This window comes from Thunnus maccoyii, chromosome 7, assembly GCF_910596095.1.
Source record: "Thunnus maccoyii chromosome 7, fThuMac1.1, whole genome shotgun sequence".
NCBI lineage: Eukaryota > Metazoa > Chordata > Actinopteri > Scombriformes > Scombridae > Thunnus > Thunnus maccoyii.
The window spans coordinates 13,587,334-13,607,483 of record NC_056539.1 but is presented as its reverse complement, the minus strand read 5'-3'; the positions used below and the strand labels follow the sequence as shown (position 1 = coordinate 13,607,483).

Below are 20,150 nucleotides of genomic sequence, written 5' to 3'. Positions count from 1 at the left end.
AAATAGCGTAGGGATAATTATGAGATGGGAGGGGGGGTGGAGGGGCGAAGAGGAAGCAAGTCACAGTGGGGAAGAAATGGAGACGGGAACAAAGAAAAACAGAAAGATCAGAAGAATCTGGGCTCACAGATGTGTTCATTATACATCATCATATTCCTCTGATGCTCACAGTCATACCAAGCTCAGTGGAAAACTCAGCCACATGAGAGTCTCTTCAATCTGGCCTGCTTACTCTATGAATATCGAAATGTGCCAAACTGTCCTTTGTGCCCTTGTAGATTCATGTGAGAACAATATTATTCCAAGATTTTATGTAGGCATAGTTGTATAATGTGCTGTGAACTTATGCTCATTGTGGCAGTGAAATTTATTGTAAAATGTCAAGATGAATGTCTCCAGCCTGACTGCACAGCAATAAAAGACTCTTGAATTTGTCACTGCAGGGAGCAAATGTTATATTGTCATGGAAAGTTTAAGACATCATTAAAGATGAACTAGACAAGATTTCTATGTAAAAACACACCTGTATTGTCAGTAGATCACAAAGTCGAGCTGCAACAGAATAGACCATCAATTCCCCTTCATGCAGTAGTTGCCCCATTTACTCCAACAGGAAGTGCCAAACTGAACATGTAAGTCCCGAGGATGAGGCATTTTGATTTTGTCTTGGATGTATAATTTAGCAGATGAAAAAATGTTTTTGCAGGGAGAAACTGTTCAAAAGTGCTTGTACACAGGAGGGAATTTTATTGGTCAGAAATCTGTTATGGTAGTAGAGTTTTCCTGGTGTACAATGGAGTTATAATAAAAAACTACAATTATAAATAATTCAGATGGAACTCATGAACATTGTATTTTTGAGCTGAGAAGTCAAGGAGATGATATGCTTGGCATTCAGGTGGTTGAAGTCATGTGAACGCCGTTGCTAGGAAACTGACAATAAAAACGGACATTGCTTTGTTCCCTTTTCTAAAACCAAGTAATGATTTTGTGTCTTTTATATTTCAATGCCAAAAGTCATTGATGAAGATGCCTTTATACTCAGACATTTTCATAAACGTCACCATACATTACAACCGGTGAACTCTGAGCCTTCAGAAACTTTCCACTTACAGAATCTCATTAGTGTGACATTCAAAAGGTTACTTCTCTCGAACATGGCGAATGCAAACCTACTTATGAAGATGACTCAAAGTGAAGTAACAGTGATGAGCAGTCTGCTTATATAATGGATGGGTGATGACAGCTGGCTGTACTCCAGGTTTCATGGTTTTTTGTTATGTTTTCACTTGATGTAAAGAACCAGTCAAAAGTCAAAAACTTTCTCATTCAAGGGAACGAGTGTCCAAACTTTTAACTGGTACTCTATATTGTGCTTTATGTGAACTTATCTGATTTTTTGATGATGCTTTTTTTTACATATTTACAGTATATTATATGTTTTGTGTATCTTTGTACATTTAATGTTCAAGACTGTGTGTGTTCATAGTTTCACCTTGATGAATTTCCCTTTGGGGGCAAAGAAGTTTTAGATGTTGCAGTTCAAATAGAGGGCTCTTTTCATGAACTTGAATAAATTTTAGATAAACAAAAGTCTGCTTGGAAAACAGACAGTCTTGTGCATGGTTTACTAGTAGCCCATATTAGTATTTTGCTCTTTGCTACTTTGAAGTAATCTTTGTGAGCAACTAAAAGTCTTGTTGTGTTAGAAATAATCTGATTCTACCTGCAGGAATCGGGGGGCACCATGCCGTACACGTTGATCCTGTCACACAGCTCCAGGGCTATGGCCATGGTGAACCAGCCAGTACTCAGCCAGGAGTTGGATCTCTTCCTGGAAGACAAGAGAGATCCACCTTTTTTTAGTAAATCCATACTCATGTAGTGTATAAATATACTGGGAGTACTTGCTCCATCCAGGAGATTGACTGATCAAATGAGACAAATTTAAGATGTGACCACTTATTTTTAGATTTCACCTGATCAACTCCAGTTATAGTAGATGATACATGCGCTGTGCAAAGAGGGTACAATTCCATAATTGTAAGTCGTTCCTAATATTTCCTATGCTTTGTACACAACAGAAAAGGAATGAGGAAGACATTTACTCTGCACTGACTATAGTTAGATGAAGGTTTGAAGTGATTGCAGTCTCCTTTCAGATACAACGTGTTCTTATCATATTGTGGGCTTCCTGTTCACATGCAAATGAGTTTATATGAATGGCTGGATTCACGTCAACAAAATGGCTTTATCTATTTCGTTCTTCTTCTGTATGCGCATGTTCAGACAGTTTTCCACAGTACAGATACCTGTATCACATATGAAAAGAGACATGAAACTACCATCTGTCGTATAATAAGCAAGAAAGTTGTGCTTGCCCTAAATCTGTAAAATTGCTGTTATTAAGGAAAAAACGTCTCAATAACTCTGATGAAGTTTGTTTCTATGCATCTTTAACTGCTGCTCCAGAAAATGTACAGCACTTCTTCCAGTTAAGATGAAGAGCTACTATTTAAGTTTCTCTTAAGTTATATATATCTGTACATAAAAATCCAGCTGCATAATTATATTTGGTAGATACTCTCATTTTAAAATAAACATATATGTGAGAATATATGTACTAAAGCTCAATCATATCAGAAAAAATGTCATGTACTGTAAGTGTTATGTGTCTGTGTTCCATATTAGGATGAAGTTTCTTTTGTTTTGTTTTTATCAGTAAATAATTAGTCTCTTCACTGTCCAAGACTCTGATGGATGCTTTCTAACCATGTTTCTTTTTGCTTGTAATGACTGGAGATATACAGTATAGTGATTCTGGAGAAATCTTAATGGCATCAAAATAGAATTTGTGTTTTCTTTCTGATGTTGCGCCAGTTCTGTAAATGTCTTACCATGTACAGTAGTAACACCACATAAGAAAATGACGGCCTTTCAAAAGTAGTGTAATCTGTGTAATATGGAGCGGCAAGTAGTTGATTAATCAATTACTCGATCGACTGAAAATTATTCTGCAACTGTTTTCATAATAATTAAATAATCCTTTTAGTCATTTTTTAAGGAATGGCAGCATGTCAGTTGAGAGGATTTGAAGATTTTCTGTGTCATACATAATAGTAAACTGAATATCTTTAGATTTTGGATTGTTGATCAGACAAAACAAGACATTTCAAGATGTCATCATGAGTGCTAAGAAATTATAACTAGTATTTTTCACAATTTTCTGAAATTTTACAGACAAAATAGTTATTTGATTCATCAAGAAAATGCGTTTAATCGATAATGAAAATAATTGTTAGCTGCAGCGCTAGTGTAAAACGCTCTCCCTTATCTGCAAATTTTATTTCCAAGTGGCTAAAACTCATAAGCTGAAGACGTTTTTTTAATGTTTATGTGGACAGACTAGCTCACAGTGACAGGAATGACTGTGTGACCATTTACCTATCAATCCCTGTTTCATTTTTAAATAGTTCATCAAACTTCAGCATCTTAATCCGAGAAATGATGTAGACTTTGAGTTTGGGCAGTAGCTGCTTTAACTGCCTCAGGTTGTTGTAAACGTGGCCTTTTCCATCCCATCTCATGCAGCTGTTTGGTCCCCAGAAGATGAACACCGTGTCTTGGCTTGCGTTAAGTAGCTGCTGTCGGCTCCGCAGCACCCTCTGCAGGCTGGAGTGAGCTATGACACGTAGGCTTGTGCGCTGGCCAACGTCGTGCTGATAGCCCACGCTGGGGGCGTCGTTCATACGGATGACACACTCAGAGCGGTCAATGTCTTCACCCCTCTTGCTCCCAGTTAGCTGGCCAGAGCTGGTCACCAGGGCGCAAGTCCCGCAGTGCATCCTCAGAGGCTATGGAGGTGGAAGGTCAAAGGTAAACATTATGAAAATCAGATTTTATTTAGAGAATATTAAAGAAAGGCTGTGAAACAGGGATTTTGTGTTCAGTTTCATCCGAGTAAGCCACACATGTTTCCTATGGTGCCACTAAACACATGACAGTCTAAAGAAATACTGCAACAGAGTATATGGCATATCCTTAGAGACAAAGAAAACCTGAGTGTTCCCAAAAAACATGATTTAAAAAAGTATCAACAAGCAAAAGGGATTAAGTTGCATCCTGTAGCTATCAAAGTCAAGTCTTATTTGTAGAAGTCTTAGGCTTGAACTTAAAATATAGCTTCCAAGAGGAAAAAAAAACAGGACCGTGAAAGAGTTCAGCACAGTCTGTACAGCAACACATGCAGAAATGACAGCTGTGACAAGGGCACTTCCCACAAGCTTGATATATATAGCTACTCTGATAATAGAGCCAATACTTTACATTTAATTCCAGGCTTTTTCCATTTATATTCACAGATTAATGTAGTTTTTTGACAAGTACACACACAGTGATAACTTCAATCTCAAATTAACGTTGATACTTTGCCCTTTAATAGCATGATTATTCTGTCATCTGGGTCCAAACAGAACGTGAATAAAGTGCAACTGGCACAGAATGGAGCAGCCAGACTTGTATTGGGCTGTTCTGTCAGGTATCCTATTATTCAAATGCACTGCAGATTATTATGGTTGACAGTGGAGCAGAGGCTATTCTATGCAGTACTATCATTTTGTAGGAACATCATGCATACACTTAAGGCTTAAGCCAGTATATTTATTCAGTCAAACACAGCCTCAGAGCGATGTTCACTTGTAGTGGTCAGAACATGCTCAATCACAAAGTCCAGTTCACTCAGAGGATCATTCCTGTGCATAAACCTTTAAAAAGTTATATTGGCTTGAATTATACTGAGTAGGTATTTATGTTGTTGTGTCGGGGCAGAACTTGGATTGAATGATCTGACAGCAAAAGCCCAGAGACTTCTCACATGAATTATTCTCAAATTTAATAGAGAGCTACATTGGCATTCTGAACTGTGCTCCGAGCTTCACACTCCATCAGGTTCTGAGAGGGGAAAGTGTGTGTGTGTGTGTGTGTGTGTGTGTGTGTTTCTGTGACGCGGCTGGATGAGTACTAAGGCCAGGATCACGTCCACCTTTGGGATCCATCTTGAGGTGGATTCCACTAAGAAGGCAGGTAAAGTTTGTCACAATTTATTATTTTCTTACAGCTGCTTTTACACCACAGCTGTGCATACAGGTGATATCACAGGCTGCGCTGTTCAAACTGCTATATTTATAATGCACTCCCACTATCTCTGTGACCCCACACTGAATCACTGCCTTGTGTGTGTGTGTGTGTCTTTATCTGCATATGTGTGTATATGTGGGTGTGTGTGCACGTGTGTATGCATGGTGTCTGGGGATGTCCTTAAATCTGTGCACAGTTCGACGTGGCAGCAGATTTGTAATACAATCACGTTTCTCTGGTAAGAGCCTGCAACTGCCTAGAATGTGTCTAGATCCAAAACCAGCTGTAATCCCCTCTATACACACAAACACACACACACACACACACACACTCTCACCAGCTCTATGCATTGAGGAACAGGTATTTACATTCCCTACCACATTGCCCATTTCCTGTTGGAGCCCATCCCCCCCCCCCCCCCCCCCCCAATAACAGGTAGTCTGGAGCGAATTACATGCCTCACTGCACAAACATACCCTCCCTGCCATAGCTAGAAAAAAATCACAGTCCTTCTTAGTTGTCTCTTTTTCTACATACAACAGATTGAGTGCATTCTCCCCTTCGGGCACTGTCAAAACAATTACTCACAAACAACTTTTAATTATTTTTAATCGTCAGTGAATGTGTTAAACTGGTAAAAGGCAATTGAATTGTCCTTGACAGTGATGCTGTAGGAGCCATTTATGTTGATTGTTGGCATGTCATTTGTTTAGTTATAACTTGCAGCATTATTTTGGACACTGGGTGGCAGTCATTAGATGCACAGGGTTGTATATTTAGGGGCATAGGTGACAGGAAACGGAAGGCACAGGCAGGTGGAGCACATACAGTTCTTACAGATCGGGAACAGACGCACACTACAGCTGGCAGGATAGAAACCCGGTATGTTCATGTCATGTACAAAGACTTCAATAAAACAACAAACTAAACGGCAGCCAACGGACTGGAAAATCTGTTCTTGAATCTGCGTAAGATCACTCCTAACTTAACCTACCTGTGTAGTAATGGTAAACCGGAAAAACAGGAAAAGAAAGGACATCAAAAAATGAAAATTGCCATTACACCTAAGTAAGAACTCGCTCTTCGAGTGAAATTGGAGCTCGTGAGTCATTCAGACGGACTGAGCATTGTCACGCGGAACAACAAAGAGGACGCCGCCATTACCAAACCAGGTGGACATCTTCGTCACCTGCGCTTACCTGACGGTGATTGAAAACCGCAAACTGAGTGAGTACATGCAAGCATTAAGCTTTATTGGAGAAGCTATATGCGAAGCCGTATTGGAAGACGGCTATTATAATGGAGTTGGTGGACTGAAGACTGAAAGCTACGATCGCACATCGATCAGCTGTTTGAAACATTGTGCCGGCAGCATACGGCTTTCGTCAACAAGTCTTAAAGAGACAGTGAACAAATATGTCTGATGCTCAGTCACAAGATGACGATGTTGAAAAGGAAAAAAGGGCTATCAAACACACTGCCAAAGGCTTGGAATTGTTCATTGCAAATTGTCAGAAGACAAGAAACAGGAAATGTAAACAAGCTAACAAGTTGATGGAAATGCTGAAAGAGCTCATGAAATTAAAGGAAAATGCAAGAGAAGTACAATCTAATTTGTTTCAATTAATCAAGCTCTGTGATGAAGCCAAGGAAAACCATGAATCACTGGTGAATTTACCACTGCCTGAAGATGAACTTGAAAAGCAAAATCAGTGGTTTCAACGAAAAATGGAAATCTTTAAAGGGTGTATACAAAATGTAAAGGTGTGGTTACCTGAGGCTGGACAGCAAATTGCACACTCCGTTGCTGAAAGTGTCATACTACAAAGTGTAGTAAATTCAGATGACATTGGACCTGATGACAGTGTTTCAAATGCCTCAAAACCTAAATCAAAGCACAAATCCAGTTCTTCATCACGTGCATCTTCAACATCCTCTGCTCGCATTAAAGCTCAGGCAGAAAAGGCTGCTCTCATGGAACGTGTTGCTGCCCTGAAGAAAAAACATGAGCTTGAGGCACAAGAAGAACAATTGAAAAGAAAGAAAGAGCAACTGGAACTAGAAACTGAACTGGCAGCAACCAATGCAAAAATCAACATACTTGAGGCTCTGGGATCAAGAAGCAGCTCTAGAGTTTCTGATGGCATGAACTCTTATTTGAGAAAAGGAACTGCTCAAAATGAAACATCAGCTAAATTAAATCCACACACAAATGAATATCTACCAGATCAAGTGCAGCAAAGACAGAATGTGTTGATTGAAACTAACTCTTCTTCCCAGCAACAGGTTGTTAGACCAAAAGAAACAGCTCACGGACCATCTGTTCGACCTCATGATACAACCCATCTAATACAATATTCTCCTCAAAGGCAAAATGTACAGAGTCATATGCAGGGGCATGTTCGCACTACACCCCCTGTATTGAATGATGGCAATCAAGGTGATATGTGTAACCTAATACAGAGGCAAAATGACATCACTGCTCTCCTGGCTCAACAAAGTCTCTCTTCTACTTTACCACCAAGAGTCATTCCTGTTTATGATGGTGATCCTTTACAGTACGAAGTTTTCCGCAGGGCATTTGAGAGAGGAGTGGAAAAAAAGTGTGATGACTACAGTGACTGCTTGCATTTCCTAGAGCAATATACAAGAGGGCTTCCAAAAGACTTAGTCCGCAGCTGTCAACATCTGCCCCCAGCCCAGGGCTATCAAAGAGCAAAAGATCTGCTCAAAGAACATTTTGGTAATGAACATAAGATTGCCACTGCATATATGGACAAAGCATTTGCCTGGTCAGTGATCAAATCAGAGGATGTGGAAGCATTACAAGCATTCTCACTGTTCCTTAGAGGTTGTTGCACTGCAATGGAACATCTCACCTATATGGAGGAAATGAATGTTGCTTCCAATATGAAGACCATCCTTCTGAAACTGCCTTACAGGCTCAGAGACAAGTGGAGAAGTAGAGCATGTCAGTTACAGGAGCAGCGTGGACACCGAGCTAGATTTCCTGACCTGGTAGACTTCATAGAGAGACAAGTGAAGATACTATCAGATCCACTTTTTGGAAACATTCAGGATGCTAAGCCAGCTGCAACTGTCAAAAGCTCTACTAAAACAAGAGAAAAGTCAAGACCTAGAGGAAGCAGTTTTGCAACAGCTGTAACACCGGTAAAAACATCAGTACAAGAAAATTTGACAATAAATGGAATGAAAGGAAATGTACCTACTACCAATTCTCAAAGTTCTTGTTTGTTCTGCAACAAGAGTGGTCACACATTGGGGCAGTGTCCACAGATCAGGAAGAAGATGCACAGAGAAAAAATAGACTTCTTAAAGGAGAAGGGAGTCTGTTTTGGATGTTTAAAAATAGGACACATGAGCAAAGACTGCAAGAGTCGTTTGACTTGTGATGTGTGCAACCAAAATCATCCTGAAATACTTCACATTGAACAAAAGGACAAAGGAAAAAAAACAGAACATACAGAACAGAGTGAAAAAGCAACTGGGAGTAATGCTGTTCTCTCACCTCATACATGTGGGCATATTGGGGCCGGTGATGAAAACTGTACCTTTTCCATTGTACCAGTACAAGTAAAGAGCCAAAAGGGGGACACAGTGTTGCAAACATATGCATTTTTGGATCATGGAAGTACATCTACCTTTTGCACAGAAAGCTTGATGAGAAGGCTGAACATAACAGGGCAAAGGACCAATATTCTTTTACGTACCATGAACCAAGTGAAGCCTGTGACCAGTCATCATATCTCAGGTTTGGAAATATCTAGTCTGGACAAAGACTATTTCATTCAAATATCTGATGTGTTCACACATAAAACCATGCCTGTTTCCCAGCTCAACATTCCCAGACAAGAAGATCTGACACAATGGCCTTACTTGAAGGATATCATGATTCATGAAATAGACTCTGGCATTGACCTACTCATCGGGACAAATGCTTCAAAGGTATTGGAACCTTGGGAGCTGGTCAACAGCCAAGGGGATGGACCATATGCTGTGAGGACCCTACTGGGGTGGGTCATCTATGGTCCCCTGAGAGGAGACAAAAGCATAAGGGATGAAAATGGCTGCCCTGCTGCTGCTGTCAATCGAATATCCATTGTAAACTTGGAGGAGCTACTGGTCAAACAGTACAATCATGACTTCAGTGAAGGAACCAGCAAGGAAACAGAGGAAATGTCTAGGGAAGATATAAAATTCTTGGACATTGTGAATCGCTCAGCAAAAGTGACAGATGGACACTACTGCCTAGACTTACCTTTCACACAAGAAAAGCCCAGCATGCCAAATAACCGTTGCATTGCAGTGCAGCGCATCCAGAGCCTGAAACGCAAGTTTGCCAAGAATAAGAAATTTCATGATGAATATAAATCTTTCCTCACAGAAATGATTGTCAATGGTTATGCTGAAGTGGTACCAGTCGACCAGCTGAATCGAAGCGATGGAGAACTCTGGTACATCCCACATCACGGAGTGTATCACTCAAAGAAAGGAACCTTAAGGATAGTGTTTGACTGTGGTGCAGTCTTTAAAGGAACATCACTTAACTGCCAATTGCTGCAGGGTCCAGACCTTACCAACTCACTCATTGGAGTTCTCATCAGATTCAGACAAGAGCCGGTTGCTTTGATGGCTGACATTAAAGCAATGTTTCATCAAGTCAGAGTATCAGAAAAGCATGTTGACTATCTGCGATTCCTGTGGTGGCCCGATGGTGATGTGCAGCAAGATCTTGTTGAATACCGGATGAAAGTACATCTCTTTGGAGCCGTATCGTCACCAAGTTGTGCAAACTTTGCATTAAGGAAGACTGCTGATGACAACAAAGGTCACTTTCCATCAGAGGTAACAAACACAATACGGAACAACTTCTATGTAGATGATTGTTTGAAATCCCTGCCTTCGGAACAGGAAGCAGTTCAAATGGTAAGAGACCTGACTGCTCTCTGCAAAATGGGAGGATTCATGCTGTCAAAGTGGATCAGCAACAGCCGTGTTGTATTGGCATCCATTCCCCAAGAAAACCGAACCAAAGAGACTAAGGAGTTGGACTTGGACAAAGACAATCTGCCAATGGAAAGAGCCCTGGGATTGCACTGGTGTGTTGAAACAGATGTCTTCAAGTTCAAAATTGCTGCACAGGAACGACCATACACCAGACGTGGCATCTTGTCCGTAGTCGGCTCTATATACGATCCTTTAGGATTTGTAGCACCATTTACTCTGCCAGCCAAACTGATTATGCAGGAGCTCTGTAAGAGAAAACTTGGATGGGATGAAAACATACCCCAAACCTTCTTGCATCGGTGGACAGGATGGCTAGCAGACCTTAACAAGATGGCAGAGTTTAAAGTAGACCGGTGCATGAAGCCCACAAGCTTTGGTCAAATCAGATTTGCACAGCTACACCACTTTTCAGATGCCAGTGAAAGTGGCTATGGTACTGCCTCATATATAAGACTGGAAAACTATAACAGAGAAGCGCATGTTGCATTCATAATAGGAAAATCCAGAGTGGCACCATTGAAACAAATAACGACTCCCCGAATGGAGCTCACAGCTGCAGTCCTAGCTGTCAAAGTTGACACAATGCTGCGAAAGGAATTACAGCTTCAACTGGACAAATCCATCTTCTGGACCGATAGCACAACGGTGCTTAAATACATCAACAACGAAACCAAACGCTTCCAAACATTTGTAGCAAACAGGACCTCTTTTATAAGGGATGCTACTGATGTATCACAATGGAGATATGTTAACACAAAGGAAAATCCTGCAGATGAAGCCTCAAGAGGACTAACAGCAGACCGCTTCTTGAGCTGCAAAAGATGGATCCAGGGACCAGATTTTCTCTGTAAGCCAGACAGAGAATGGCCAAAACCTCACTTGGAATCTGCAATCTCTGCTAATGATCCAATGGATCTGGAAGCACTCACACCAAACCATCTTCTTCTGTTGAAGTCTAAGCCAATACTACCACCTGGACTCTTTGTAAAAGAAGACTTGTACATCAAACGCAGATGGAGACAAGTGCAATACATGGCAGATCTCTTTTGGAAACGGTGGACACAGGAATACTTACCTCTTATCCAAGAACGACAACGGTGGTCAAAGGTGAAAAGAAGCTTTGCTCCAGGTGACATTGTTGTGGTGGTTGATTCTACTGCACCACGAGGCTCATGGCTAATGGGCAGAATACTGGAAACTAAACCAGATGCACAAGGACTTGTGCGCACAGTTCGACTCCAGACGAAGAGCAGCATCTTGGAAAGACCAATAACAAAGATATGTCTGCTCCAAGAAGCCGAGACCTAAACGGCAAGAAAAAAAAAAGGAAAAGAAAAAAGAAGACTGAAGAATCAGTAAAGAAGATTAATGCCAACACATAGTAGATGCATTTTTTGAAAATTGTATATGTAATGTATAATGGATATGGCACCTTTTTTATTATTTATTGGTAATTGTTTTGTTATATACTTAAAACAATTAGGGGCCGGTATGTAGGAGCCATTTATGTTGATTGTTGGCATGTCATTTGTTTAGTTATAACTTGCAGCATTATTTTGGACACTGGGTGGCAGTCATTAGATGCACAGGGTTGTATATTTAGGGGCATAGGTGACAGGAAACGGAAGGCACAGGCAGGTGGAGCACATACAGTTCTTACAGATCGGGAACAGACGCACACTACAGCTGGCAGGATAGAAACCCGGTATGTTCATGTCATGTACAAAGACTTCAATAAAACAACAAACTAAACGGCAGCCAACGGACTGGAAAATCTGTTCTTGAATCTGCGTAAGATCACTCCTAACTTAACCTACCTGTGTAGTAATGGTAAACCGGAAAAACAGGAAAAGAAAGGACATCAAAAAATGAAAATTGCCATTACAGATGCTGAAACCTCAGCACCGGCTCTCCAAGCTTCTGACAGCTTGATGGTGCTGGGAAATAGCCCCTTATATACCCTGTATCCCTGCAAGAAGGGCTTTCAGAATCAGATGTAGAATATTTCAGGAGGCAGGCAGCTGACTGAATAAATGAAGTGTAATAAATTTCATACTACAGGTGGTGGATTTTTACTCAGCCTTGAATCAACACAGTGGTCTGTTGAGTTGCGAACCAGCTCGCACTTGCTGACTCCCACACACACACACACACACACACACACACACAGTCTGCATTTTATCATGCAGACAGAGCGTTGTCTACCTTGATCAATAATGCATAACCTTGTAACCAAGACACTTTCCAGGATTAACATGATCTAAAAAGACAACAGGTTCAACCTTATGAGGCTATTCAGTGAACTCTGATGTGATGCCGACCGGATTAAAGAGAGCTGTACCATTAAGAATAGCAGAAGAGGACTAAGTCAAGAATACGGCTCTGGTACCAGTCCCAGTCAATTACTGCGCCCACACACTGACTCCAGACTCATCAGTATGATCCTGTTTATATACTTCCCAGGGGAACCCAGGATCATAATTGCTTTCAGAGCAAACCCCATCAATCACCCTCTAATATTGCACCAGAGCTTCCACTGTGCCTCCAAACCTCCAGTCTCTGCCTACACCCCTTTCAGATTAGGAGGGGTAGATAGTACAAAACCACAGAAAAAAAAAAAAAAAACATTAGGAAGGGTTGAGCTATTTGGAGGTCAGAGCAAATAACAGAAAGACGAAGAAAAAAGGCCCCTATTTCCACAACTAACCATGGATTTGAAGAATAAGCATGGCATTTTCTATATTTCTTACTGTCAACAAATCCCATTAAGAGACCGTGGCTGTGCCAGAAATCACTCCATATATTTACTGTCCATCGTTTTATCCCAGAGTCTGAATTCTGAAGGTATGTCAGTGATGACCCAAAATGATGATGACACTTAAGTGTCCCTGAATCTCAATTTACTGATCACGATAGAGAAAACTAGTGAGTGTCTTTTTGTACAGAGAATACTGAAAAGGTGAACAAGAGAGCGATTTCAGACACAGTCACACAGTCCATATTTTAATACCTTCCATCTTCTCAAGCCTGTCAGTGACTCTCGGCCTTAAACCCATTTGTTTCTGCCTGAGACAAAAATCTTTAAAGATATGTCATGATTATTTACTTTAATTTTCAAAATATATATAATTTCTTTAATAAATGATTAACTATCTAAAACGTCTGGTCATCGTTTTCTTTTGCAAATGATAGGAGTAAATAGCACTTTAGTTTTTGTCAGCTTCAGATCTGTGTATTTACAGCAGTAGGACATTATATGTGGGAATGACTCAAAATAAAATACAGTGCCCATGTTCACCTTAATGAATGAACATGAGACCCAGTGCAACAGTGTACCTCACTGATGTGTTTTTAATAGTTTTTGGACTAGCTTTGGCTACACCGTCAATATTTGTTGGTTTGATAATTTCATGGGATTTGTTGACAATAAGAAATATTATAATATCACCAGCCATATCCTTATATGTAAAACATCCTATGATATGAGCAGTGGTGGGTGAACATAAAGACATACAGTGGCTGTGTTAGTTTTAGAGCTGCAATAATTAGTCATCTTTAAAGCAAAAATGCCAAATGTTTGTGGTTCCAGCTTCTCAAATGTGATGATTTGCTGTTTTTCTTTGTCATATATGACAGATATCTTAAAGGATAGTTAGTCTGGCAAAATTCAAAACCTGTGGTGGGCTCTGAGAATTTTTTTGCATATCACTGACTAATTGATTAATCGAAAAAAGTAAATACCAGATTATGAAAATGGTTGTAGCCCTAATTTGCTTGCAGTGGCATAAATAATTTAGATGGTGATCATTATCGTGACAGCAACTGAACACTTTCTGAAGTGCACAGAAAAAAAAGAAATGCTACTGACTCAACTGAGAGCAGAGGTGGATTAATTGACACCTGTTACATGGTGTGACAGTTTTAATGGTCAGAACTGCTTCCTTTTCTCAGAGACCAATTAATTGCACAGAATTCCTCCTGACAGTTGACTCATTAAGCGCCTCCCGGTGACACACATTGAAATTGCTCTGTTCTCAATTTGAGCAAATAAAGGCGAGATAATGAAGGCGCCTGTCTTCTTCTTCTTCCAGTCAACCGCAGACAGAGAGAGAGAGAAAAAGACTACACCTCAGAGAACGTAACCTTGTTAGCGGCGAATTGATGGAGAGATGCGGCATAATGTTTGGCTTTTTCCATCATGGCTGGCAGGCAATGGAGAATCTAAAAAGAAGATGATATTCATTAATTCATGTTGGATTTATCCATCATCACCTAGCGGGTTACAGGTATTTTGAATTAATAAGGAAGACGGTGAAGATGACACCTGATAACATAGTCTGTTTCACCAGGGTGTCTCCCTTACTTGGAGTGGAATTAAAATGAGCCTATTCTGGGAATTTTTAAAGTTGCCTGTTATTATGAGCTGCCTTTGTACATTAACATACCTATAAGACAACTTAAAATTGAACAATAGAAAGTGGTCCGTGTAGGCAGGAGAATATTTGGCATAACCGACTTTCTAATGACACCCATTTCCTCCGAGACCGACTGCATTAAAGGCCATAGCACAGACAGGTATTGCCCATAATAAGTAGGTACATCATAAACTGGCATAGACTTACAATCCACACCCGTGCTCTCACACAGGCTTTTGTGATTAGAGCGTATATAAAGGCCAATGTAGATTGATTCTGCTGACAGTTCTTCAAAGGTCAACATCTCTTTAACTGGAATCAGCAAAACATCAGAGAGGGAGAGAAGATGAGGAGCAAAGGAGAAAAATGGTGCGGCTGTTTGTTGAGGTGTTCAAATTTAAATGTGTGTGTGCGTGTGTGTGTTTGAAAGAGTCTATTCATGAAGTGCGGCACTAATTACTGTAGCTTGTCAAGAAAAGAAATAAATACTAGAGGAAGACATCTCACAAAAACCTGCAGACATTGCAGAAGTCAGAGGAACATAACGAACGCTGAGCCAGTTGCTTAAAATATCCCACTTAAATGCACACCATAACTTTGAAGTCTGATGGTTCAGTATACAAATGTGGGTTTTCATTCCACCGTTAAGCACTGAAAGTACTGAGGGGAAGAAGTTTAACCTTTAACATGCAGTCACATGAAGCAACATGGTCTTAATGATAAATATGTGCTTTTGGGTGAGACATAAATGAGCAAAGCAGTCACATTCCACTGCCCACTTTATCACAGCCCATGCAAACAAGAAATGCACAAAAGTTAATGCAGGACATAAACAGGGTCCAGTGGGCACATTAGATAAAGCTCTCCTAACATTTTCAAGCATCCCTGGCTCTGATAAGGGTGTACAATTTTTATTAACGTGTCTGTGCATTTGCATGGGGTCGTCTGCATACATCCACCAGTGCTGTGTATGCTGCCAAGATTCCCTCCAGCAGTAGCTACAGCAGCAGCAGCAACAGACCTCAGATGACCCTGAAAGGAACTGTGCAGACGGATCCACCCACTCCACAGATCCTACAGCAGGTCTGCTCTGGTTAGTCATTGCCCAGCTCTGTCTAAGGGTGCAGCATCAGAGCTGGGAGCCCTCATGATCCATCATGAGTCCCCTGTCAACCGTCAGCCAGGAGGAGGTGGACAGTTATGAGAGACTGTGAATAATGAAGTGCCTAAATCGTAAAAACCTGCCTCTAATTTCTCATAAGAACCAGTGAAAAATCCTTAGATTAATGTTTCTTTTTCATTGACTTTAAAAGGACCTGATGAGGGTTACAGAGGAAGCCTGAGCGTAGAATCTGGCTGACTGAAGAGACAGAGACAAGTCTAGCAAGTCTCAGCCGGATCTCCAAACCAGAGTCACTCTCGCACTCTCATGTCACTAATTATTAATCAGTGAAAGATGAACTGTAACGAACACTGTGCTTTTTACTTCTTCAAATTCTTTCCTCCCAGTGCTGCCTGAGCATTGCAATGTCCTCTCCACACCTGCCTATGCTGATCCCTACCAGTATAGTGTACTTAGTGACTACACCTTGAGAATCGTAGGCCCAATGTTAGACTGTTGTTTGTAGACTTCAGCTCAGCCTTTAACAACCTGCAGCTTCATGTTCTCCTGAAAACAGATGAATGTCAACCCTTCACTATTAAGTGGTACCACTCATTTCCGACCAACTGCACCCAGCAGGTCATGGTGAACAGGACCCTATCTGAGCCCCTGACCAACTCCCATCCTGGCATCCTAGCCCCCCCATCCTGTTCACCCTGTACACCAATGAATGCACCCGTAGCACTGCTAACAATTACATGATAAAGTTTTCTGATGACACAGCTGTCTTCGGTCTCATGTCCGACACATCAGATACAGTTGTATACAAATATGAGATTCAGAACTTTGTCCAGTGGTGCAACAAACACTTCCTCACCCTCAACACTAAGAAAACAGAGGAGACAGTGTTCGACCTCAAATCCAATGGAGACCACTCAACAGTGGTTATCCATGACCAGAACATAGCCCAGGTTGACTCTTACATATACCTGGGCATACACATCAACAACAACAGCGGCTACACTTCCTTCATACGCTGAGGGTTTTTGGTGTCAACCAGAAAGTGTTGCTCCTCTTCTACCATGCTGTAGCTAAGAGCATCCTGCAGTATGGCATCTCAGCCTAGTTTGGCAAACTCAGTGAACAGCTGAAAGCCCAGATTACTCGGCTAACACAGAGAGCCATGAAAATCATGGGAGCCAGGCGGCATCCCACACTCACAGGGTGTCTTTGATGAAGCAATCATCAGACCGGCCCAACAAAATTATTTCAGACCCCACTCATGTCCTCCACCCTGAGTACCAGCTTCTTCCCTCAGGCAGACGTTTCAGAGTCCCCCAGTGCAGTCTCAACCACTTTAAGAACTCCTTTGTGCCCCATCACAGCCCTCAATGGCAAGCTACCCAGAGGCTAAACCCTGTAACACTGCTCTATGTTGATGAGGCTGCTTTACTCTTACTGCACATATTATGTACACCATTATGATGACTACAGGTGTGTTGTGCGACAGGCAGTGTGCAATTAGTTGGTTGATGATGTGTGCATGTACTGTAGGTATTGCATGTGTGCATGTGTATGGGTGACAGTCTGTGTATGTACTGTTTATATGCACTTTGTTATTTTGTATTTTTTGAACAACAGATACTGTACGTGTCCAAGACAACTTTCCTTCGGGACAATAAAGTCTATCTTATCTTATCTTAGCACTGTGCCTCGCTGCATATCTTTCTTACTGAGGGGAGACAGTACGCTGTCTGAATGATCTATCTATCTGAATCAGCTGTCTGTAATACTGTGCTGGGTCTGAACAATAGGTCTCTGAATGACAGTAACACTGACTGTGGTGCTTATATGACCAGAAGATTACAGCAGTGATGTCTTAAGTAGCCATGGCAGACAAATTAATTATGAATTGGGAAACAGGGTAAACTACAGAGAGTCTTTAGAAATGGTGTTTCCACAGTAAGTTCAGCTTTTGAGTTCAATTCTTCAGAGAATATTTGTTGTTATCATAGCCTTACATCAGAAAGTGGGGCTGTATTAAACTCATATTAGCTTTTCCTAATGAACAGAAAATGCTTCACAATTTCAATTACCACACTTACAGAACTCATTATTGTTGCTAATCTCCTGCCTTAAAAACATAAAAATGAAATGTAAACATATAAAAATGGCATAGATTAAATTGGCATCTTGTACATGTATGTATTACCAAAAGTAAAATAAACCTGCACATCAGATTCAACCGAGAGGGTGGACATAATTTCGTTGGTACTACATATGTACAGTCAAAAGTTTGGACACACTTTCTCATTGAAGTGAATGGGAGGGTGCGTCCAAACTTTTGACTGGTGCTGTACAAAAGTGCCACAGCAATCAAAGTTCTTTTCCAAGGCTAGGCACTCGACACATATGCCCAACTGATTACAGATATGTCCAAATGCACTGAGTGAATTCAAATTCTTCGCTGTGGAATTTGACTGGAGAGAAATCACAAGGGCACTACTGTCGTGTTGAAGGAAAGACACTGTGTGTAATGCAGCGACTGAATCAGCATAGGGCTGCAACTAGCGATTATTTTCATTATCAATTAATCTGTTGATTATTTTCTCGATTAATCAAGTAGTTGTTTGGTCCATAATGTCAGAAAATGGTGAAACATGTCAATCACTGTATTCTGAAGTCCAATATGACGTCCCAACCATCAGCCCACAACCCAAAGATATTCACTTTGGTTTGAATATCAGCATCATAGAGGACTAAACAAACCAGAAAATATTCACATTTGAGAAGCTTTGAAATCTTTTTTCTCTCTTCAAAAAAAATATCTCAAAACAATTAATAAATTATCAAAATAGTTGGTGATTAATTTAATAGTTGGCAATTAATCAATTAATCAACTCATTGTTACAGCTCTAAATCAATGTAGAAAAATTTGGCAAAACGCACATCACAGAGATACTGAACGTGACTTTCTTGCTGTTTTTACAGCATTATTTTCTTCCCACGAACAGTTCCTGAGTGCTGCTGTCCTTGTCACTGTTATCTCTGTTGTCCTCCATGTGCTTCCTCCAAAACCTTTAAAAGTCACCACCCGTTTTTCGACTGCCAAATTCTCTCTATGCCCCCAGATCCCATGCAAGTTCCTACTGCACTGACAAGAACATGATCTCTCACCCCAAACACTGGCAATTGTTTTTGTTGGAACACACGACCGAGCTGAGGTTTAACCTTGGTCTCTGTGGTGGTGTGTGAATGTTTTTGCTTTGTGCCAACCTGCACCACTTCCCAGCATCTTCTAATTTTATGGAAGCTGAAGAGCTTTTAGTTCTTACTTTCCAAAAAAGACAAAAAATACTGGCATGGCCCCTGTTAAATAATATAAATTATGATACAGATATTCTGCTTCCTTTTCACCTCCTTAGCAGCTTTCATTTAACTTGGACATTAATAAAATAATTAGGACATGTGCGTTCAAAAACATTTCAAAGGAGAAACCAGTTGCAACATCATTGTTTTTTTGTGAAAATGCATTAGGAGACAGATTGTCTGACAGTGTGCAGATGGTGTATATTTACCTTATGATCTATAACACCTGTATACCCCTCAAGTGTTGATGTTGGAAGTTTCTGTGGTCTCTCTGGCTTTTTCACAGATGCAGCAGGACCATCTAGACGGTGGGCAGATGGTGACGATGGTGATGATGACGAAGATCTGTCACCAGAGCTGCTATTGTACACCAACATAAAACTGGTAACCATTGTGATGATGATGATGCCACTAACCCCTTGGCACTGGAGAGACACACAAGTTTAAATAAATAACCATTAAAACAGCATCTAGACAGAAGTCTTGATTACAAAAATATACTCAGTTAAGTTCAAAACTGTCTATAAGCTTCGAGATTTTTGGTCATGACTGGTGATTAAATGTCAGATTTCAGATGCAACACAATAATAACAGCTGCGCTTTCCTCATACTAGGCTTCAAATGAAATGTCAGCTGTGCCACAACATGCTCTATTAACAGGGCAACATGTTTTAAAGAGCGGTGCAAAAATAGCAGCAGGCGTAATTCAAACATGTTTCATCATTATTTCCCCCTGCAGGAAAAAAAGAAACTTCACACGACTGCGCTCTTCAAGGATTATCTTATAGGAATATTATAGCTACTGCAAAAGATGAAATGAAATATCACAAAGTGCAATTAGGTCACAGTACATGACAGAGCTCTCAGCCTGCGCTCACTTCTGAGCAACCAAAACACTAAAGCTCCCCCACATAAGGAACATTAGAGAGATATGTCCTGCAGGTCTCATTCATAATTACCACTCTTATCTTCATCTTCATTTTCCCTCGTTTCCAAACGAAGAGCGAGCCTTCATCCTACCGGAGCCAAAGCTCTCACAGAGCGTCGGGACTCTCCAGCATGCAACACTTGAGCGGCGGCAACAGTGGGATCAGCGCGCA

The 20,150-nt window shown here is 40.8% G+C and overlaps 2 protein-coding genes across 2 annotated transcripts in view; both read right to left on the bottom strand.

Annotated features, from left to right (window-relative positions):
* ptgfr (prostaglandin F receptor (FP)) overlaps positions 1–1,760 on the bottom strand; it is an 18,818-nt gene extending 17,058 nt beyond the window's left edge. Inside the window, exon 1 of the mRNA XM_042416047.1 lies at positions 1,727–1,760. The gene's annotated coding sequence lies outside the window, so the exon portion shown is untranslated. The remainder of the gene's footprint in view (positions 1–1,726) is intronic.
* Positions 1–20,150, bottom strand: part of st6galnac5b (ST6 (alpha-N-acetyl-neuraminyl-2,3-beta-galactosyl-1,3)-N-acetylgalactosaminide alpha-2,6-sialyltransferase 5b) — a 24,917-nt gene extending 4,767 nt beyond the window's left edge. The window contains exons 1-4 of the mRNA XM_042416048.1: positions 20,010–20,150; positions 19,260–19,475; positions 3,445–3,854; positions 1,727–1,834 (exon numbers count right to left, since the gene is read on the bottom strand). Coding sequence (XP_042271982.1) covers positions 1,727–1,834; positions 3,445–3,854; positions 19,260–19,475; positions 20,010–20,030 — 755 coding nt within the window. The 5' untranslated portion in view covers positions 20,031–20,150. The remainder of the gene's footprint in view (positions 1–1,726; positions 1,835–3,444; positions 3,855–19,259; positions 19,476–20,009) is intronic.